Genomic DNA, 20110 nt, shown 5'->3' with positions numbered 1-20110 from the left:
ATAAATTTGTGGTTCTTATGCTTTGCATAAAGGTTCATTACAAATGATTTCTGTAGATTTTAAATGTAGTTATGAGTTCTGTTGTGACAAGAACACATAGATAAATTAGGAAGATACATTATAACATTGTATCCATTTATGTGTGTGATACATTTCTAGTGTGTCTTTATAAAGTCTGATCAATGTAGAATTATTTGTTGTATCTTATTTTAAAACACTTGTGTGTTATATTTTTATTATTTTTTTCCTTTTCCTGTTTCTTTTCTTCTGTCTGCTTCAAGCAGAATGTGTTATGTGACACAACTACACTTTCTCCTCTTGCTGCCAGTGTTAATAAATACAGGCATAATATTTTTCACAAAAAGAACACTTTACACAGGAAACAAAACAATCGCATAACAGAACTCAGAATTAAAAATAAGAAAGAAATAGATGTTAGTGCCAACTTACATCATCAGGTACCTAGACATAATCTACAGTATTACAGTAATGAAGAAAAACACGAAGCAGAAGATATTGTAGATCCTACGGAGTTAAATAAATCAGAGTCAAGAACAAACAATACATCAAGTCTATTTAGGTCAACTGAAGGTACCTTGACTGATTTTAACCCCAATTTTGAAAATGATCCAAATTCTAAAGTTCAGAAAATTAATCAAGACTGTTGTGAAAATGATGAGCAGAAAGATAAAAACAGGGAAGAGAAAGCTAAGCAAGATGAGAAAGAAAAGGGACACCTAACTGAAGAAGTGAGTCACAGCAAGCACACGGATCCAGCAGAAGCTTCTGGGGAGGACCGTGGCTGGGCCACAGGGGTGGCTGCACTGAATCAGTGTGCTGAGGAGGGTGCACAGGCCCACCCTGAAACCAATGCGCCAGGCCAGCCAAGAAATGAAGCGGCCCAGCTCTGAGTACATGGCAGTCCTTTATTTCTCTGTTGGCTGAGTTTTCTTAGAGCAAGTAGCATATGCGTATGGTACAAATGGAAACAAATTGTGTCAGATTTGTAAAAAATATTAACTGTTAATAAACTTCTTAAACCCCAATATTTGACTGGTTCCTACTAAAACTTAGTGGTTGTGCATTTCTCTAATTCATTTGTGTATTCTCTGTTTTACTACTGGTATTCACTTAAAAAGTATTAGATAACTGAATAACAAAAATAAGGCCCTTTAGAAGTGTTTTGCCTTAGAAATTCCTAATTCAGCATGTTGTAAAATCTCACTGCAAGTCAAATTTCACTACAGGGAAAATATTAATAAAAATCTGTTATGATGCTCTGTAACATTCTAATATACATAGCAAGTTCCTTTGATGATCTTTTTGCTTTGTATTATAACAGATACTTTTTTATATATAATGAGAAAAGGGAGTTTATTTGTATTGCTTAGGTATAGTTCTCACAATACTCTGCAGAGAATTATTTCTGTTTTACTTGGGAAGCTTGGAGAAACATCTCTAGTGATCAAGAAGATGCAGAACTAGGATTTATATGGAGGTCTAATTCTAGTTAATGAACTTTCTACATATGCTCTACTTTTGGTCAATTTATATGGCAGTCCAGAGTAAGAAGTTCGTTCCGAGTTGAAATCAAATAGGATTCATTCATTTGTTCTTTCCTTTCCACCTTGGATATTCTAGTTACCTAAGTCCTCATTAAATTAGACATTTAAATTAAAAGAAAATGGGAAAAAATGACTTAATTCTTATTTCATTTCCTTTTTCAGGCATTTTTCACTTGATAATAAGTAATTGAGAATTTGAGACTTCCCCTGTGTATTATCTCTAACTCCCATCCCCTAAGAACTTGACTTTTAGCAGTGTATACCTTTTAATAAGATTCTCCTTCTACAGAACAATTTGTAAGTCTCCCTGAAATTGATTACACAAGAATTTTGTTTATTTTACTTTTATAGATGAGTTTACTAGAATTTTTCCCCCCAAATTTAAACAATTTCAGCTAGCACTTTTGTTTTCTGAGAATAGGAAGAAAAAAATGATCCACATTCACTTACTTGAATAATTGCATCTGTATTTTAGTGAGGAGAACTGTTGAAAAACTATCTTCATGTAAGATCAGATAGAATTAGTCTTTCCTGTGGGTGAAATGTATTATGTTTTATATCTATCAGTCAGGGGTACTGATTATCATTTATTAAATTGCTATTGTAGACTGAAGAGATGAAGTAAGGGAAACAGAAGGGCTCAGGAATAGGAAACTACAGCTTGCCATGTCTGAAGAGACCTTAAACCGTATCAGTGCCTTCACTTGTGAGATGTAGAAACAGAGGACCTTACAGGGGTTGGTTTTGCTTAGTGTTAACCTTAATAGTTACAGTTGGAGAAGGCAAGGGCACCCCACTCCAGTACTCTTGCCTGGAAAATCCCATGGACGGAGGAGCCTGGTAGGCTGCGTTCCATGGGGTCGCACAGAGTCAGACACGACTGAGCGACTTCACTTTCCTCACTTTAACCTTAATAGTAGTAGAACCAGAATGTAGACTTGGATTATCTGACAAAGTACGAACATATTGCTATAGTTTACTGACACCATGAAACATGTCTGTCTGCTTTTGCTTGCCACTGTGTATGTTCGTATGGACACACCTCTCAGACAGTTAGAAATCAGGTGGATGCATGCAGTGTTTCTGCCAGTGTTGTGTTGTGTTATATGCTCTCAGCTCAGAATCTCTTTACTTTTCTATATCCTATTCTCTAATTTCTTTACTTTAACTCTGTTTTACCTAAGAAAACTTACTCTTTTTTTTACTTTTTTTTTAACCAAAGAGTGAAAGTGTCAGAATGTATTTAACCTACTGCTAATTCAAATGATGTTACAGAGCCAGGTATAATAAATGTATTTACAGAATATTATACCTTAATAATGATGTATATAAGCATATAATATGATGATCATAATAATGTCTCTGGAATTACTGACTTGATAGTTAACCAAGCCAAGAGAATAGAATGGGAGAGAAAAAACTAAAACTAAAACTGTTCTGAGTGCTTTCACAACATTATCTCATATAATGCTCTTTAACAGTCTTATAAGTGGTAAAAAGTAGTAAAAAGTAACCAAACACAGATTTCTCTTTCAAATAACGTACAGTTTAGAATGAGAAATAAATATGAACATGGATAATAACCCCCCAAGGTGGATTCATGCCAAAACAAATGCAAATAAAGTGTTACTGGATTTCAGAGGAGGGAGTGATTATTTTAGCTCCAGGAATGAGGAATAGCTTTCTAAAGGAGGAAGGAATTGAGGCACTTTTTGTAGGCTTGTGTATTCATCTGCTATGGCAACCATAACAGAACACCACGGAGTTGATGGCTTAAGCAACAGAAATGTATTCTCACAGTTCTGAAAATCAGAAGTCCAAAATCAAGGTATTGGCAGAGTTGATTTCTTCTTTAGTCTTTGGGGAAAGGGTCCCTTCTTCTGGCTCATAGATGGCTAGCTTCTCCTTGTCTCTATAGTTACTCCCTTCTGTCTGTGTGTCAAATTTTGTTTTTGTGTGAGTACATCAGACATTGGATTAAGGCCCACCCTAGTGACCCTTTTTATCTTAATTATCTTATAGCCTGAAAAGGCCCTGTCTCCAAATAAAGTCATTTGAGGTACTGGGAATTAGAACTTAAACATACGAATTTGGGGGTTTGATGGGGGTTGGGGCACAATGCAATCTATAACAGTCTGATAACAATAACATTTTATTTTGGACTGAAAGAACCACAAATTATATGTGTGGACATCATTAAATCATATTGACTTTGTTTTCTGTATTAATTTCAAGAGACTGATTACCTTTTGTGAGTTTGTTTATGGTTGTTTTCTCTAGAGCTCTCCAATTTTCTCATTCTTTTGAGGAATAGCGTTCCCTTTTAGCATAGTGTTTTCTTACCCAGCATGTCTTATGCAGCTTTTATTTGCTACACCTTAAAAATACTCCTAACTTCATTTTCCTGAAGACTTCAGGAATAGATTCAGATGATCATTATCAAAGAGAACAGGAGCTCCAGAGGGAAAACTTGAAGTTGTCATCCGAAAATATTGAACTCAAATTTCAGCTTGAACAAGCAAATAAAGATTTGCCAAGATTAAAGGTAAATTTAATATTCTTTATTATAGTTAGAAAATCTAATGCCTGAAAACCTTTTTCTCCCTACTTAATTGTTATGTTTACTATGTTAGCTTATGAAGAAGCCAGAAACTCATATTCATAAAATATGGTAGCGTTTACACCTTCTGCATTCACTCATGTAACAGTTATTTGTTGAGGGCCTTCTTTGTATCAGGTACTCTTCTATGTGCTGGGAAACAGCCATCAGAAAAATCCTTGCACTTGTAGAGCTTATATTCCAGCAGGAAGGCTCATAATAGGTAAACATCACTATATTGTATGTCAGCGGACGTTAAATGCTAAAAAAAAAGCACGGTTTGTGTGTGTGTGTGCATGTGTGTGCGTTGGATAGGGGTATAGTTGACCCTTGAACTACAAGGGTCCATTTATATGGGGATATTTTTCAGTAGTAAACACTGCTGTTTTACCTGATCCACGGTTGGTTGAATCCATGAATGCAGAGAAACTGCAGATATAGAGGACTGACTATAAGTTATATCTCCACATTGTTTAGCAGTCAACAGTATATGGGATTGCTCTTTAAAATACAGTAGTAAGGGGAGGCCTTATTAATAAAATGATATTTTAGCAGAGAACTAGGCGACAGGTAAGGAAGTGGGTCATACAGATACTAGAAAAAGAATTCCAGACAACAGAAGTGGCAAGTTCAAATGCTGTGTGTGTGGCAAGACGATAGTTGGTGTGTTTAATTAACAGTTACCACATTTCAAAATATTCGGATAAAAAAGTAATAAAATATTAGGGTAGCTCTTAAAATATAAAGTCTTTAAAAAATGTTTAGGATGATTGTCTCTGTTAGAAATTTTACTTTATTTTTATATTTATAATAAATTTATTTTTGGTTTTTGAAATCTTATTTATTGGAGTCTTTTTCTCGACTGTTTCATTTCTGTTTTTTTAACTTAGAATATTAGCAACGCGTTAATACCACTGGTAATAGTATAATTAACCTATGTCCTATTTCTTATTCTGGTTTTTACACTGTTAGAACTAGTGTCAGAAGAGCAATTGTTTATTTCTTTGTACCATGTGGATATGGTTCTAAATATGTAATTTATGGGACAGTTAAATCAGAAGTTCTGAACTCAAATTTATTATTGTGTACTAAGGCGGTAATGATGGACAGGGAGGCCTGGTGTGCTGCAGTCCACGGGGTCGCCAAGAGTTGGTTATGACTGAGCGACTGAACTGAACTGAAGTAATAATGTAGGAAATATGTATTTAAATCCATATATAATATCTCTTGTATTAGTACACTTTACTTCAACATATGTCACAGTTCAAAATCCTCTCATTGGTAGGAAGATCCACTTGTTTACTTAAGCTATACAGTTGAAGAGATTGGTAGTTAAGATGATTTGCCTTTCCTTATCAGTGACTACAGCTGTGTTAAACGGTTACATGTTTCTTTAATATTCTAGAATCAGGTAAGAGACTTGAAGGAAATGTGTGAATTTCTGAAGAAAGAAAAAGCAGAAGTAGAGCGGAAACTTGGCCGCGTTAGAGGGGTGAGTATGTGAGAGTATACCACATGTTGGTTTTAGCTTCAGAAAGGATAAGCTGGAAGTGAGAATAAAAGCTTGGATATGTCATAGCAGCACTGATATGCCTTTACTAGTGCCTTTAGTTTCAGTTACGTTCTGCTGCATGCACAGGGTAAAACATCACTAAGCTTTCTCTTTGTTTCAAGTTAATAAATTTCATCATCTGTCACATCTTACATGCTTTTTCTTCCACTTGGACTCTATACCGTCTCTTTTTTCTTTGCATCCCCCTCCACACCTTGAAAACATTTAACTTCCAGGAATCTTCCTTCTTCTATTCGTTGAGGTAACTACTAACTGCTGCTTGGTCTAACATTTCGTAACTACTTTTTATGCTATTCACGGCAGCTTCTGAGTTATAATGCTAATATACTAATGTTGGGTTTAAGCTCTTACTTATTAGCTGCATGACTTTAGGAATATCAAATTCTCTGAGTGTTGATTTTCTTGTATGTAAAGTGAAGATTGTAATTCCTGTTTCATAAGGTTATTATAATGAGTTGAAGTAATACAAACTTTGGCTTCAAATGTTAGGAATCAACAATGAGTTTAATAATAAACCTCTTGTATTATTGGTACTTTATACTGTACTTTCTAAAATATTTGGTTAAATACAAAGTTAACATTCTTTCCTAGTCTGGTAGAAGTGGAAAGACAATCCCAGAACTAGAAAAAACCATTGGTTTAATGAAAAAAGTAGTCGAAAAAGTCCAAAGGGAAAATGAACAACTGAAAAAAGCATCAGGAATATTGACCAGTGAAAAAATGGCTAATATTGAGATGGAAAATGAAAAGTTGAAGGTAATATTCTTAATGCCATTTGTACAGAATGTTATACTGATACAATTTTTATTAATTTTTAAAGACAGTTTTAAATATAGTATATAAAGTGGCTTTAATGGATGCATAGGTATTTTAGACATGTGAAAAAAAATATTGGAGACAATGATTAAAGTGTTACAGTAGCATCATGTGGTCATCTTACTATTTCCAGACCATTGGTTCTCACTCTGGCAATATAAAATAATTAACTGTGCCTATTTTCAAAAATACAGTTGCCTAAGACCCTAATTTTAAGATTGATCAGTTATTTCAGGATTGGTCCCACCATTGGTATTGTGTGTTGTTTTTTTTTTTTTTAAGTCATCAACTCATTCTAAGCCAAGATCGGAAACCATCTGCTCTAGATGACCAGTATTAAAGGGAAGAATTTAATTCTAATTGTATCAAATATGAGCTCTGAAACTACGTTAGACTAAGTTTTATGAGTTTATGGGATCATCATTTATTTCCTCGCTTTGATAATATAGAGTTTTTTAAATTACTAGGCTGAATTAGAAAAACTCAAAGTTCATCTTGGACGTCAGTTGAGCATGCACTATGAATCCAAAGCCAAAGGCACAGAGAAAATTGTTGCTGAAAATGAGAGACTTCGTAAAGAACTTAAAAAAGTATGACTTTCATTATTGACTATACTTATTTTTATGTTAATTAATACATTTTGGGAAAACTGAATGAAAAAGTTGATGAACGTCTATTCAGAATAGATATTAAGAAATTTAGGAATTGTGTTTTATGCCCACCATCCTTTCATAGTGAGGAACATTGAAAATAAAAAATTAATAAATTAACAGGCAGTATAATGTAGAAGCCGTGCTTCCCAGGTGGTATAAGGGTAAAGAATTCACCTGCCAAGGCAGGGGACAGGGTTTGATCCCTGGGTTGGGAAGATCCCCTGAGAAGGAAGTGGCAGTCCACCCCAGTGTTCCTCCCTGGGAAATCCCACGGCCATAGGAGCCTGGCAGACTATAATCCAGGGGTTGGCAGAAGAGATGGACATGACTGAGCACACATGCACACATAATGTAGAAGCCACACAGCTGGGATCAATTTTTAGCTTCAGTTCAGTTCAGTTTAGTTCAGTCGCTCAGTCGTGTCCGACTCTTTGCGACCCCATGAATCGCAGCATGCCAGGCCTCCCTATCCATCACCATCACCCGGAGTTCACTCAGACTCACGTCCGTCAAGTTGGTGATGCCATCCAGCCATCTCATCCTCTGTCGTCCCCTTCTCCTCCTGCCCCCAATCCCTCCCAGCATCAGAGGCTTTTCCATTGAGTCAACTCTTCGCGTGAGGTGGCCAAAGTACTGGAATTTCAGCTTTAGCGTCATTCCTTCTAAAGAACACCCAGGGCTGATCTCCTTTAGAATGGACTGGTTGGATCTCCTTGCAGTCCAAGGGACTCTCAAGAGTCTTCTCCAACACCACAGTTCAAAAGCATCAATTCTTCGGCGCTCAGCTTTCTTCACAATCCAACTCTCACATCCATACATGACCACTGGAAAAACCATAGCCTTGACTAGACGGACCTTTGTTGGCAAAGTAATGTCTCTGCTTTTGAATATGCTATCTAGGTTGGTCATAACTTTTCTTCCGAGGAGTAAGTGTCTTTTAATTTCATGGCTGCAGTCACCATCTGCAGTGATTTTGGAGCCCAAAAAGATAAAGTCAGCCACTCTTTCCACTATTTCCCCATCTATTTCCCATGAAGTGATAGGACCAGTTGCCATGATCTTAGTTTTCTGAATGTTGAGCTTTAAGCCAACTTTTTCACTCTCCTCTTTCACTTTCATCAAGAGGCTTTTTAGTTCTTCTTCACTTTCTGCCATAAGGGTGGTGTCATCTGCATATCTGGTGTTATCGGTATTTCTCCCGGCAATCTTGATTCCAGCTTGTGCTTTTTCCAGCCCAGCGTTTCTCATGATGTACTCTGCATATAAGTTAAATAAGCAGGGTGACAGTATACAGCCTTGACATACTCCTTTTCCTGTTTGGAACCAGTCTGTTGTTCCATGTCCAGTTCTAACTGTTGCTTCCTGACCTGCATATAGGTTTCTCAAGAGGCAGGTCAGGTGGTCTGGTATTCCCATCTCTTTCAGAATTTTCCACAGTTTATTGTGATCCACACAGTCAAAGGCTTTGGCATAGTCAATAAAGCAGAAATAGATGTTTTTCTGGAACTCTCTTGCTTTTTACGTGATCCAGTGGATGTTGGCAATTTGATCTCTGGGAAGTTCCTCTGCCTTTTCTAAAACCAGCTTGAACATCAGGAAGTTCACGGTTCACATATTGCTGAAGCCTGGCTTGGAGAATTTTGAGCATTACTTTACTAGCGTGTGAGATGAGTGCAACTGTGCGGTAGTTAGTTTGAGCATTCTTTGGCATTGCCTTTCTTTGGGATTGGAATGAAAACTGACCTTTTCCAGTCCTGTGGCCACTGCTGAGTTTTCCAAATTTGCTGGCATATTGAGTGCAGCACTTTTACAGCATCATCTTTCAGGATTTGAAATAGCTCAACTGGAATTCCATCATCTCCACTAGCTTTGTTTGTAGTGATGCTTTCTAAGGCCCATTTGACTTCACATTCCAGGATGTCTGGCTCTAGGTGAGTGATCATACTATCGTCATTATCTTGGTTGTGAAGATCTTTTTTGTACAGTTCTTCTGTGTATTCTTGCCACCTCTTCTTAATACCTTCTCCTTCTGTTAGGTCCATACCACTTCTGTCCTTTATTGAGCCCATCTTTGCATGAAATGTTCCCTTGGTATCTCTAATTTTCTTGAAGAGATCTCTAGTCTTTCCCATTCTGTTGTTTTCCTCTATTTCTTTGCATTTATCGCTGAGGAAGGCTTTCTTATCTCTTCTTGCTATTCTTTGGAACTCTGCATTCAGATGCTTATATCTTTCCTTTTCTTCTTTGCTTTTCACTTCTCTTCTTTTCACAGCTATGTGTAAATCCTCCTCAGACAGCCATTTTGCTTTTTTGCATTTCTTTTCCATGGGGATGGTCCTGATCCCTGTCTCCTGTACAATGTCACGAGCCTCCGTTCATAGTTCATCAGGCACTCTATGAGATCTAGTCCCTTCAATCTATTTTTCACTTCCACTGTATAATCATAAGTGATTTGGTTTAGGTCGTACCTGAATGGTCTAGTGGTTTTCCCTACTTTCTTCAATTTAAGTCTGAATTTGGCAATAAGGATCTCATGATTTGAGCCACAGTCAGCTCCCTGTATTTTTAGCTCCATTACTTCTTAATTCTGGGAATGAGGGCAATCTCCTATTCCTTGTCCTTCTTTCTGTTTCCTCATCTATAAAACTGGGACTATTAAGTGTATCTATTTCACAGAGCTGCTACAGGGTTTAAATGAATTAATATTTATGCACTTGTCTTAGAATTACACTTCATGTACAAGACAGTATATGAAACTATTTTGTTAAACAGTAAGATTCCTTTCTATTTAAGAGACAGAATATATTCCTTGCCCCAGACAAATGTGTCATTATTTATATGGATGATCCAGTGAATTAATTGAAATTAATATTTTTAAACTAGTTATAATGGAATCTGAATGCATTTTGAGGCCAGAGTGATACTGTTCTTTGAATGTAGATGTTTAATAGTGGAAATAATCTGTGGTACTTACACACAGTTTATACTTATAGTTATGTCTCAGGTATTAAAGAGCCAAAACATCTTTTTTTTTTAATTTAAAGACATAAACTATCCTATTTTCTGTAACTATTATAACACATATGACAAAGTAACTATGGAGTAAAATATTGTAAATGTATTTTTATAACCTCATTTACATGCATGGTTGTAATTAAGTTGACCATATTGCAGTTTTAGAGTTTAAAAAACACTGGATTTTTATTGGACTTTTAATCAGCATTTAGAACTTCAGGTTATTTTTCTTTCTAGTTTGTAGTGATAATTTTGAATATATTACATTCATGAGAACAGTTTTACCTTTTGGCATAACATATTAATTAGCTTTTAATGATAGGAAACTGAAGCTGCAGAGAAATTACGGATAGCTAAGAATAATTTGGAGATATTGAATGAGAAGATGACAGTTCAACTAGAAGAGAGTGGGAAGAGATTACAGCTGGCAGAGAGTAGAGGTCCACAGCTTGAAGGTGCTGACAGCAAAAGCTGGAAATCAATTGTTGTTACAAGGTAGGAACAAGCAGCTTAACATTTGCACAGTTTTATCAGTTCTAATTCTCCCATTATTGTTTTTAAAGAATATGACACTATTCTAATTCACTTAGTTCTTTTGTGAAGAAGGTGGTTTAACATGATCCTTACTCTTTCTTCCTTAAGAGATTTAACTAATTGGGGTGTCAGGGCATGGATCATAGCAGAGCTAGGGCTGGGCTGAGGGTGTTGGAGCCCAGTAAGTTTCTTGAAGCAACTGTCAACCATGAGCCCAGACTGACGGTGCCCAACTAGTCCTGCCTTTCTTTATGCTGCGTTCGTTTTCTACCCCGAATATAAGCCAGGCACAGTGGAGCCGTCTTGTCACAAGCTGTGGCATACCAGAGTAGGCTGTGGGCAGCTTGGTCTTCATATAACTTCAGCAGATGAATTCAGCAGACAGTTTTAGTGTCTTTCAGCTGCTACTTTCTGGCACTTGATTTTCTCCCACCCCTTGAGCCTCTTCTACAAGTATATGTGATTCCTGCCTATCAAATAAACTTTGTGGCTATGAAAGAGGTTCAGGCTATAATTCACTGCCAGGCTATAATCCAGGGGTTGCCAGAAGAGTCGGACATGACTGAGCACACATGCACACATAATGTAGAAGCCACACAGCCGGGATCAATTTTTAGCTTAATTACTTCTTAATTCTGTGAATGAGGGCAACAGGAATTCACTAGCAAATATTCGTATGTTCATTGTCACTACCGCCAGGGGTGGTTCATTGTGACTGATGAGTCACTAAAAGTCATTCTCATTTCAACCTTAAGCAATTACTTCAAGGAGTATATATAGAAGTGGAGACCAATGAGATCCTGCCCACATCCTTCCCTGCGACATCATCCTGAATGAAGTTGTGTTCTCTACATCTGCTGACCCCATTTCAGAAGGCAGACTCATCTTTACCTTACCGTATCCCCAGAGTTCCTTGTCTGTGCATCTAAGTGTCCTCTTGGATGTCTAGCTGCTGTTTAGGATGGACTGGATGTGGGTTTGCGGTCACCATCACTACAGCTGGGATGGAAATCTTAGCACACTGAGGCTACAGCAGGTCTCAGAGAAGGCCTGCTGCACTGCACTTGCCCCTGCCAGACAACTCTGAGGAGGAAGATTTTACAGGTAGATTAGAGGGCCCAGGTGGCAGGCAGTCTTGAAGAAGGGTCCCTTTCTAACATCATAATGAGAGTACTCAGAATCTACTCTTCTTCCCACCCCATAGCTGTTTCTTGATTCTGTCAAGGGGCTAATGTAAGGGCTGAGTGAAATAGTTTGTGATGGTATAAAGGGGAGAAGGAGACTCTCCTTTTGTCTGCTTGGACTCCAGCAGAGGCTATCAACCAGCAGGCCATTGGTTTCTTGATTGGCCCTTTATTTCTTGCTACAATCATGTAGGGACCAAAAGAATTCTGAGTTGCTTTGAGATGTATTTATCCAGCAGGTGTTTTCTCAGTACCTGCTACATGCTAGACTCTGCTTTATGTTAGATGTATTTCTAAAAGGCCTACTTTAACTAGGTTTCTTCAGAAAGCCAGGTAGCTTCTGGGGCTTCTTGTTGTTTAGTCACTGAGTTGTGTCTGACTGTTTTGTGACTCCATAGACTATAGCCCACCAGGCAAGAATTTCCCAGGTGGAATACTGGAGTGGGTAGCCGCTTCCTTCTCCAGGGGATTTTCTGATCCAGAGTTCAAACCTGTGTCTCCTGCATTGGCAGGCAGATTCCTTACCATTTAGCCACCAGGGGAGCCCTTCCACGCTTAGAAGTACCTTGGACTGGCAAATAGAGGCCTGGCGTGGGGGTGGGGGGTCAGTGTACCTCAGTTTCCTCCCCAACAACAACTGACTTTTTATAATATCTGAACACTGAGGAGACTTCCCTGGTGGCTCAGACAGGAAAGAATCTACCTGTAATGCAGGAAACGTGGGTTCAATCCCTGAGTCGGGAAGATCCCCTGGAGAAGGAAGTGGCAACCCACTCCAGTATTCTTGCCTGGAGAATCCCTTAAGGAGCCTGGTGGGCTACAGTCCATGGGATTGCAGAGTTGGACACGACTGAGTGACTGACACACACATTTCTCACTATGACCTCAAGTAAATTACAGTTCTCCTGTGAGTTAGTTTTTTTTTGAATCTGTGGAAATGATAAATCCCGTCCTTTCTTTTCTAAAAAGGGCTCTGTGAAGCTGCACACACAAAAAAATTACGAATGTGAAAAGGGTTTATAAAATTGAGCAGGGAAATGAGAGACTTTTTAGATCATTTCTTTGTTTTTAATCTGAAAACTGTATAGGTAACTGAGCATAGAGTAGGCATTCAATAAACACCTTTCAAAAAAACATAGCTTTACAGAAGGCTAATTCTGGTCTGTAGCCTCATATATCCCTAAATCCACCTTAAAAATGGCTCAAATCTGCAGCTGGGATTAGACACCCAGGTCAGTAAAGTGATTTATCTTTTGGTATCCATGACACATTATGCTTATACTGAAATCCTTTATAGTTGTTGTATTATTTACTCAATAGACTAATGACATCTCTTCTGTCTGGCTTTATAATACCAACTGCTGAGACAGTCCAGGGTGATGCAGGAGGTGTTTTAGACAGGTGGTCAGAGAAGGTCTCTCTGGATGGCATTAGAGCTTGGAATTAAATGAAGTGCAGGAGTGCAATTCAGGTACTTCACTTCAGGTATTTCAGCACTTTTTTGACAGTTTTTGTTAACAGTGTTGCCTTGTAAGTTCCTAAGGTTTATTAAATACTCTTTGATGATAATTACTTTGATGTAATATTGAAATAATAATTTTTCTTCCTTGTCCTGTCCTTAACCTGATTTTGCCAAAGTGTTTCTTCTTTTTCTTTTCTCTGGAGAAATTTGAATGTTATGAACGTTGTCTCTTTTAAGATAGAATATGCTTGTGGAAACCGTTTTGGCTCAATGTTTTAGAAATTTCTTTTGGGGTCTTTTTTTTTTGTTTTTGAACTATTGATCATTTCCTGAAAGGTTACAAATCTATTCAGATAGGCCATTTTTCTTATCCCTACTTTTACACATTCTGTTCCCTCTCCCAGGAGTGTTGTACTGGTTTTGTTCTAACTGGATTAACTCAAGTGTGTGTGTGTGTGTGAGAGAGAAAGAAATGCTTTAGTTATCTTTAAGTATATTCCTAAGAATATCCAGCAATATATAATTTTATATTCTTATGAATTTAATTTCTATTTCTTAGTTTTGTGACTGAAAAAGGTATTAATTTTAATCTTTTACAGTGGTCAGATTCATCAGGCTCCATCCTTGTTTATAACCTTGGGAAACACCTAAATCCTCAGTTTAACTGGCCTGTTAATTAAGGGGCACTTCTCTGTTGCTGTCATGTAATGCTAAATAAATATGTAGGAGATGATTTGACCAGAAGAACCAGTACAATAAGATATTCTTTATTTTTAATGAAGAAATTTTCAGTGGCTTTTAAATCAGTACGAGAAATTATTTTCCATGTCTATACCATTTTTTCCCTTTATACTTTTAGAATGTATGAAACCAAGTTGAAAGAATTAGAAACGGATATTGCCAAAAAAACTAGAAGCCTTACTGATCTTAAACAGCTTGTAAGACAAGCAACAGAGAGGGAACAGAGAGTTAAGAAATACACAGCAGACCTTGAGCAACAGGCAAGTAGTGTCCTTGTTTCACCTTCTCCGTGTGTGCGTGTGTGTGTATGTTTAGTTGCTCACTTGTGTCTGACTCTTTATGGCCCCATGGACTGTAGCACTGCAGGCTCCTCTGTCCATGGGATTTCCCAGACAAGAATACTGGAGCGGGTTGCCATTTCCTAGTCCAGGGGATCTTCCCAGCCCAGGGATCGAACCTGCGTCTCGTCTCCTGCATTGTAGGCAGATTCTTTACCACCAGCGCCACCTGGGAAGCCCTAAGTGAAAGTCGCTCAGTCGTGTCGCGACACTGCGGCCCCACACAGTCCACTGAATTCTCCAGGCCAGGATACTGCAGTGGGTAGCCTATCCCTTTTCCAGCAAATCTTCCCAACCCAGGAATCGAACCAGGGTTTCCTGCATTGTAGGCGGATTCTTTACCAAATGAGATATCAGGGAAGCCCTGGGAAGCCCTACCCCTGACATATTTTCCACGTATTTACCAAGTAGTCCTTTTAAAGTATAAAGCACATCATAGCAGTCCACCCTTAGAATCTTCCAGTGGTCCCCATACCCTAGCATAACATCCTGAAGTTCTCTCGTAGCCGGCAGGGACCTACATGGTCTGACATCTGGTCTCCTCTCTGGCCTCGTCTTTACTTTCTCTGGCACTTAGTGTTCTAGCCACAGTAACTCCTTTCAGTCCTTGGAACAGACCAAACTCATTTGGTTTATTCAGGGCTCTGCTTTTGTTTCCCTTGTTTAGAATACTGTTTGCCCAAATATTCCCATACCTCACTCCCCACTGGCATCTCTCCTTAAACGCAGGCTCCTCAGACCCTCCCAATCCCCACACAGTGTTCAGTCACTCTCTGTCCTGCTACTCTGTTATTTTTCTTAAGAGGCTCCTCCATCTTGAAATGTAAACCAATCACATCACATCACATGCTCACTGTCTTCCCCCACTGACACTGAGAGAACCACAGGAACATGCAGGAAGGGATTTTGCCTGGTTTTTCCACTGCTGTATCCAGTGTGCCTAGGATAGTGCCTGGCATGCAATAGTTCGTCAGTAAATAATTGTTGAATTAATAGTGGATAGAGTCACCATAGATGTGTAATCATATGTACTTTTGAAAGCTCAGATTATAAATTTATGCTTTATTGAAAGTATGGATCTTTATAAAACCCCATATTTCCATGTCAAACTTTGTCTTCTAACTTTTCATTGTGCACAAAGATTGAGATTCTCAAACATGTTCCTGAAGGTGATGAGACAGAGCAAGGCCTTCAACGGGAGCTTCGAGTTCTTAGGTATATTATTTGTTCATATGACTACTTTTTTAAAAATTATTTTTTAATACAACCAGGTTTGCTGTATCTAGAGTTAAGATTTTTCACCCTTGCTGCCTAATTGGTTTATCAGCCTTCTTTCACCCTTCTAATGCCAGTCATTCTTTTATATAATAGATGGTATAAAAAGGATAAACCAGATCCTAATACAGGTGTCATCTGTAATTTAAGCTTTCTTAGTAGCGTAGAATATATTAAACCTTAGCTTCCAAAGGCAAGTATTAATGGAATGAGAAAAAAAATTCTTTACTTCCAAGGCTCCTCCCTACAAAACTACTCTTGAAAATGACATAAAATTTTAAGAAAAACATGGATTTTTAATCTGTGATTTCTGTTTGAGAATGGTAGCACTGCAGTAGTTGAAGTAGATGGGCAAATGTTTACCTTTATAAATATTAGCAAGTTCTAAGCACTGTGTATCACACAGTTAGAGAAATGCTCAGACCTATTTTGTGGTGCAGTGTCTTTTTTTTTTAACACATTATCATTGTGTTCTAGATTAGCTAATAGTCAGCTGGAAAAAGAAAAAGAAGAATTAATCCATCGGATAGAAATTAGCAAAGACCAAAATGGACCTGACAGTACCATATCTGGTAATGTATTTTTTAACATACTTATAGCATGTTAGCTAACCCAAGTTTTTGAATTAGGATTTGCCTTGTTTACAGATTTAACTGTCTTCCTAAAAAATCAAATCCTTGATGTAAGTTTTTAGAGCTGTCTCTTTACTCCACAGAGCAGTGTTCCCATTGAGCCCTTTATTTGTAATACTGAGTAGCAGGTATTCAAACCTTTCTCCTTGTGTCCCTTCTGGATGTTACAGATTTATCATCACATAATGCTAAGTAATAAATACTAAGTCTCTTGCTTCCAGTTTCTCAGTATAGGCACTTTGAAGCCCATTTAACATATTCTTCTAAATGTACTTTCATCTTGTTATTAATTTAAAAACTACGTGTACATAAGCAAACATTGCCTATATCCTTTCTTTTTTCCTTTTACAAAGTAAAATCTAACCTTCTAGTTTCTATTTGCATTCAGAAGTGGTTACTAATCATTTCGCTATTCCAGTGTGCATAGGTAATGTATTAATAAGCAATTGGTAGCTCAGAGGTAAAGAATCTGCCTGCAATTCAGAAGACCTTGGTTCAGTCCCTAGGTTGGGAAGATCCCCTGGAGAAGGGAATGGCAACCCACTCCAGTATTCTTGTCTGGAGAATTCCATGGACAGAAGAGCCTGGCGGGCTTCCGTTCATGGGGTTGCAGAGTCGGACATGACTGAGCAACGAACACACACACATGTAATGTATATACATGGGTATACATATAGTGAACAGTTGATCCTCATTATTTGCAGATTCTGTATTTGCATATTCACTTACTACAATTTACTTGTAATCTAACATCAGTCCTGTGTGGTACTTCTGCAGACATAAACAGAGCAGTGAGAAATATAAGTTTTATGATGCAGTTTTCCAGATGAGATTCAACAAGGTGACACTCTGTGTTTGTTTCAGCTGTAGTACACGGAGGACCAGAGGATGGAGTTAGTACTGGGGAGTGCAGCACAGGGCAGGAACCGCTGGTCCTGGGACCAGCTGGAGTCAATTTAAATCTCAGTTCTGATACCTGTTATTGGGGCAGACTCTGACACTTCTGAACCTTGTCTTCTCTCTTGTAAAACAAAATAGAACAAGTTCTAGGATGAGTGTTTCCAGGATATCAGATATAAAATCTATGTGAGATATATGTGTATATTTTCCCTAAGGACGGTGGTTCAAAATTCACTAATTGATTTTTTCATGTTATAGAACTTAACTACCGCAAATAATAAGAATATATTGTTTGTATGCATATTGTACCAGACACCTTGATGGAAATGCCAAATTCTGTTCCAAAGGATTATAGTAACTTATATCTGAGCAGTTTTTTACTATTTCACATAGCTTTTCAGTATCCTATCAAGTAGCTTTTATACAAAATAGCAACAAGACTATCATGTATGAGTTGTATTAAACACTATGCTAAATGCTTTGCAAGCATTTTATAATTCTTATGACCCTGAATTTTGAGTACTTCTGTCTCCATTTTACCTCCAAAGAGGTTAACCTGTCCCCAAGGCTACAACAGCTAGGAAGTAGCCGACGCAGGATGAAGCCTAAAGCTGTAAAACTCCAAAGTTCCTTGCTATTCTCTGCTATTGACCACTATACTGCATCACTTTTCGGTGACTGGAAGTACATGCATAAACCTCTTCTGACAACATCTCTTACAGCAGCCAGTTTGGTATACTACACCAGACACAATACCAAAGAGTTGTTAATGCTGTTGACATTCGGCAAGTTCCCTTTTTCTAAACTTAAACCTCCCAAGAGGGGATTTCTGAACCCTCTTAATCTATTTAAAAATAAGGATATCAGTAAAAGATTGTTAAGGCTCAAAAATCAATTTGTTTTGGAAATTTTAAAGCACTATTTAACTATAAGTGCTTATTAAGCTAACTTTTGGAGAATGCTTATACATTATAACTGGGCTTCCCAGGTGGCACAGTGGTCAAGAACCCACCTGCCAATGCAGGAGACACAGATGTGGGTTTGATCCCTGAGTCGCAAAGGTCCCCTGGAGTATGAAATGGCAACCCACTCCAGTCTTCTTGCCTGCAAAATTCTATGGACAGAGGAGCCTAGCAAGCTAGTGTCCATGCGTGACAAAAAGTCAGACACGACTGAGCACACACACATACATAATCAATTTTACTGCACTATTTCATTACCAATGTGTGTAATATATAGCATCGCACTGATTAAGACAACTCACACAGCATTTCAGTGATCAAGAATCAATCTGTAAACAAAATCACGAGCACTTTATGCAAAGGTGAGGAAAGCTTTGAAAAGTATGAGGAAAATACTTGTCTCCTACTTAAATTAGAGGAGCATTCCAAGGTCACCTTAATAGAATATGCTTCCTGTCCCATTATTGAAAATGTGTTTGCTGACCATTATTTTGTCAAAATTTAGCATTTTAAAAAATTTTACCTTTTGATGGCTATATGACACATTATATGCAGTTTAAATAAAATGTTTCTAGCAAAGATGGTTAATTAAAGAAAAAATACTGTAGATCGATTCTCTTTATAAAATTAGAGATATGTTTAACTCTGGAGGAAATCAATAAATTAAACTAATGCCCTTATGCTTTCTATGTTTTCCTACCAAAACATCAGGATGTATTCATCTTTGTGTATCCATCCTGCCCAGCACATTCATCACATAATAACTACACAGTAAATGCATCCTGATGCACAGGCAACAGCCAGAGCTGCTGGTAACCGGAGCACTTGGCCACCTTATGGCTATAGCCCCTTCCCTAATCATGTACTTATTCTAACGTTGTACATTTAGACCTAAAAAATTTTCTTGGTTCTAGAATTTTCCTCTGCAAATAATGATTTCTTCCATGTAAAAAATTAACCTGACTCTATACTTCTAACACCTAGCTTATGTCTCTTCTCTTTGTTTGCTATGGAATTGTAATACTTGATATAGAGGTTAACATACAGAATTCACAGCCTGAACTGTTTCAGCTATAAAAGGCCACATTTTCCAGGCTCTAGTTCCATAAGTTTCTTCTTTCTCTTCTAAAATAAGTTCATTATCTTGAACTCAGAGTGGGAAAAAGCTTAGTCTAATTTTCACTTTGTGGGGGCAGATCCTGATCACCTAATGGAAAAGATCAAAGATCTAGAGACACAGCTCAGAACCTCAGACATGGAAAAGCAGCATTTGAAGGCAAGTATTTAATTATATCTAATTATCGTATTATACATGTTTTGTGAAAACAGCTGTTGAAAACTATTTTTATGATCACCATCTCTGAGTTTTAACTATGTATCCTAAATATTCCTGGAATCATGTTTTATACTTACATTTAAACCTTGACATTAAGGTTTTTATATTCGTCCGACTTAAAATATTAAAAATATTATAGAGAACTACCAAAAAATTGAGACAGAACAAATGGGATTCTTTAGAGAGTTAATTATTTTTAATTGTCACAAATATAGCTCATTATTTTAATATTTTCCTAAGTTTTGGGTCACATTGGGAATAGTGTCTTTCTCTTTTTTAAATTCTTTTCAGAAATAGTTCACATAAAGATATTTGATATGCTTTTCTCTTTCTTTAATACTCTAAACACAATGAAAGAACATAAATATGAAAATTAACTAGTGCTCACTGGCTATTCTACCTGGTCATTAAAGCTCAAATTGTTTCTTTACCAGATGCTTACTTTTAGCCAGGCAGAAGCCATACAGTTTCCATGATCATAAATATAACAGGTGACCATTATTCATTAAAAATTAGATACTTGTA

At 37.4% G+C, this 20110-nt stretch overlaps 1 protein-coding gene across 8 annotated transcripts in view; it reads left to right on the top strand.

Annotated features, from left to right (window-relative positions):
* CEP290 (centrosomal protein 290) overlaps positions 1–20110 on the top strand; it is a 96056-nt gene that overhangs the window by 74683 nt on the left and 1263 nt on the right. For 4 of the 8 annotated variants that reach the window (XM_059886126.1, XM_059886125.1, XM_005206047.5 and 1 more), the window contains 9 exons: positions 3976–4110; positions 5570–5656; positions 6329–6493; positions 7021–7143; positions 10544–10716; positions 14261–14402; positions 15622–15695; positions 16233–16327; positions 19446–19525. In XM_059886126.1, the coding sequence (XP_059742109.1) occupies positions 3976–4110; positions 5570–5656; positions 6329–6493; positions 7021–7143; positions 10544–10716; positions 14261–14402; positions 15622–15695; positions 16233–16327; positions 19446–19525 (1074 nt within the window). 8 annotated transcript variants of the gene reach the window in all.

This window comes from Bos taurus, chromosome 5 (genome assembly GCF_002263795.3).
Source record: "Bos taurus isolate L1 Dominette 01449 registration number 42190680 breed Hereford chromosome 5, ARS-UCD2.0, whole genome shotgun sequence".
Lineage (NCBI taxonomy): Eukaryota > Metazoa > Chordata > Mammalia > Artiodactyla > Bovidae > Bos > Bos taurus.
This window is presented reverse-complemented; position numbering and strand designations above follow the sequence as displayed.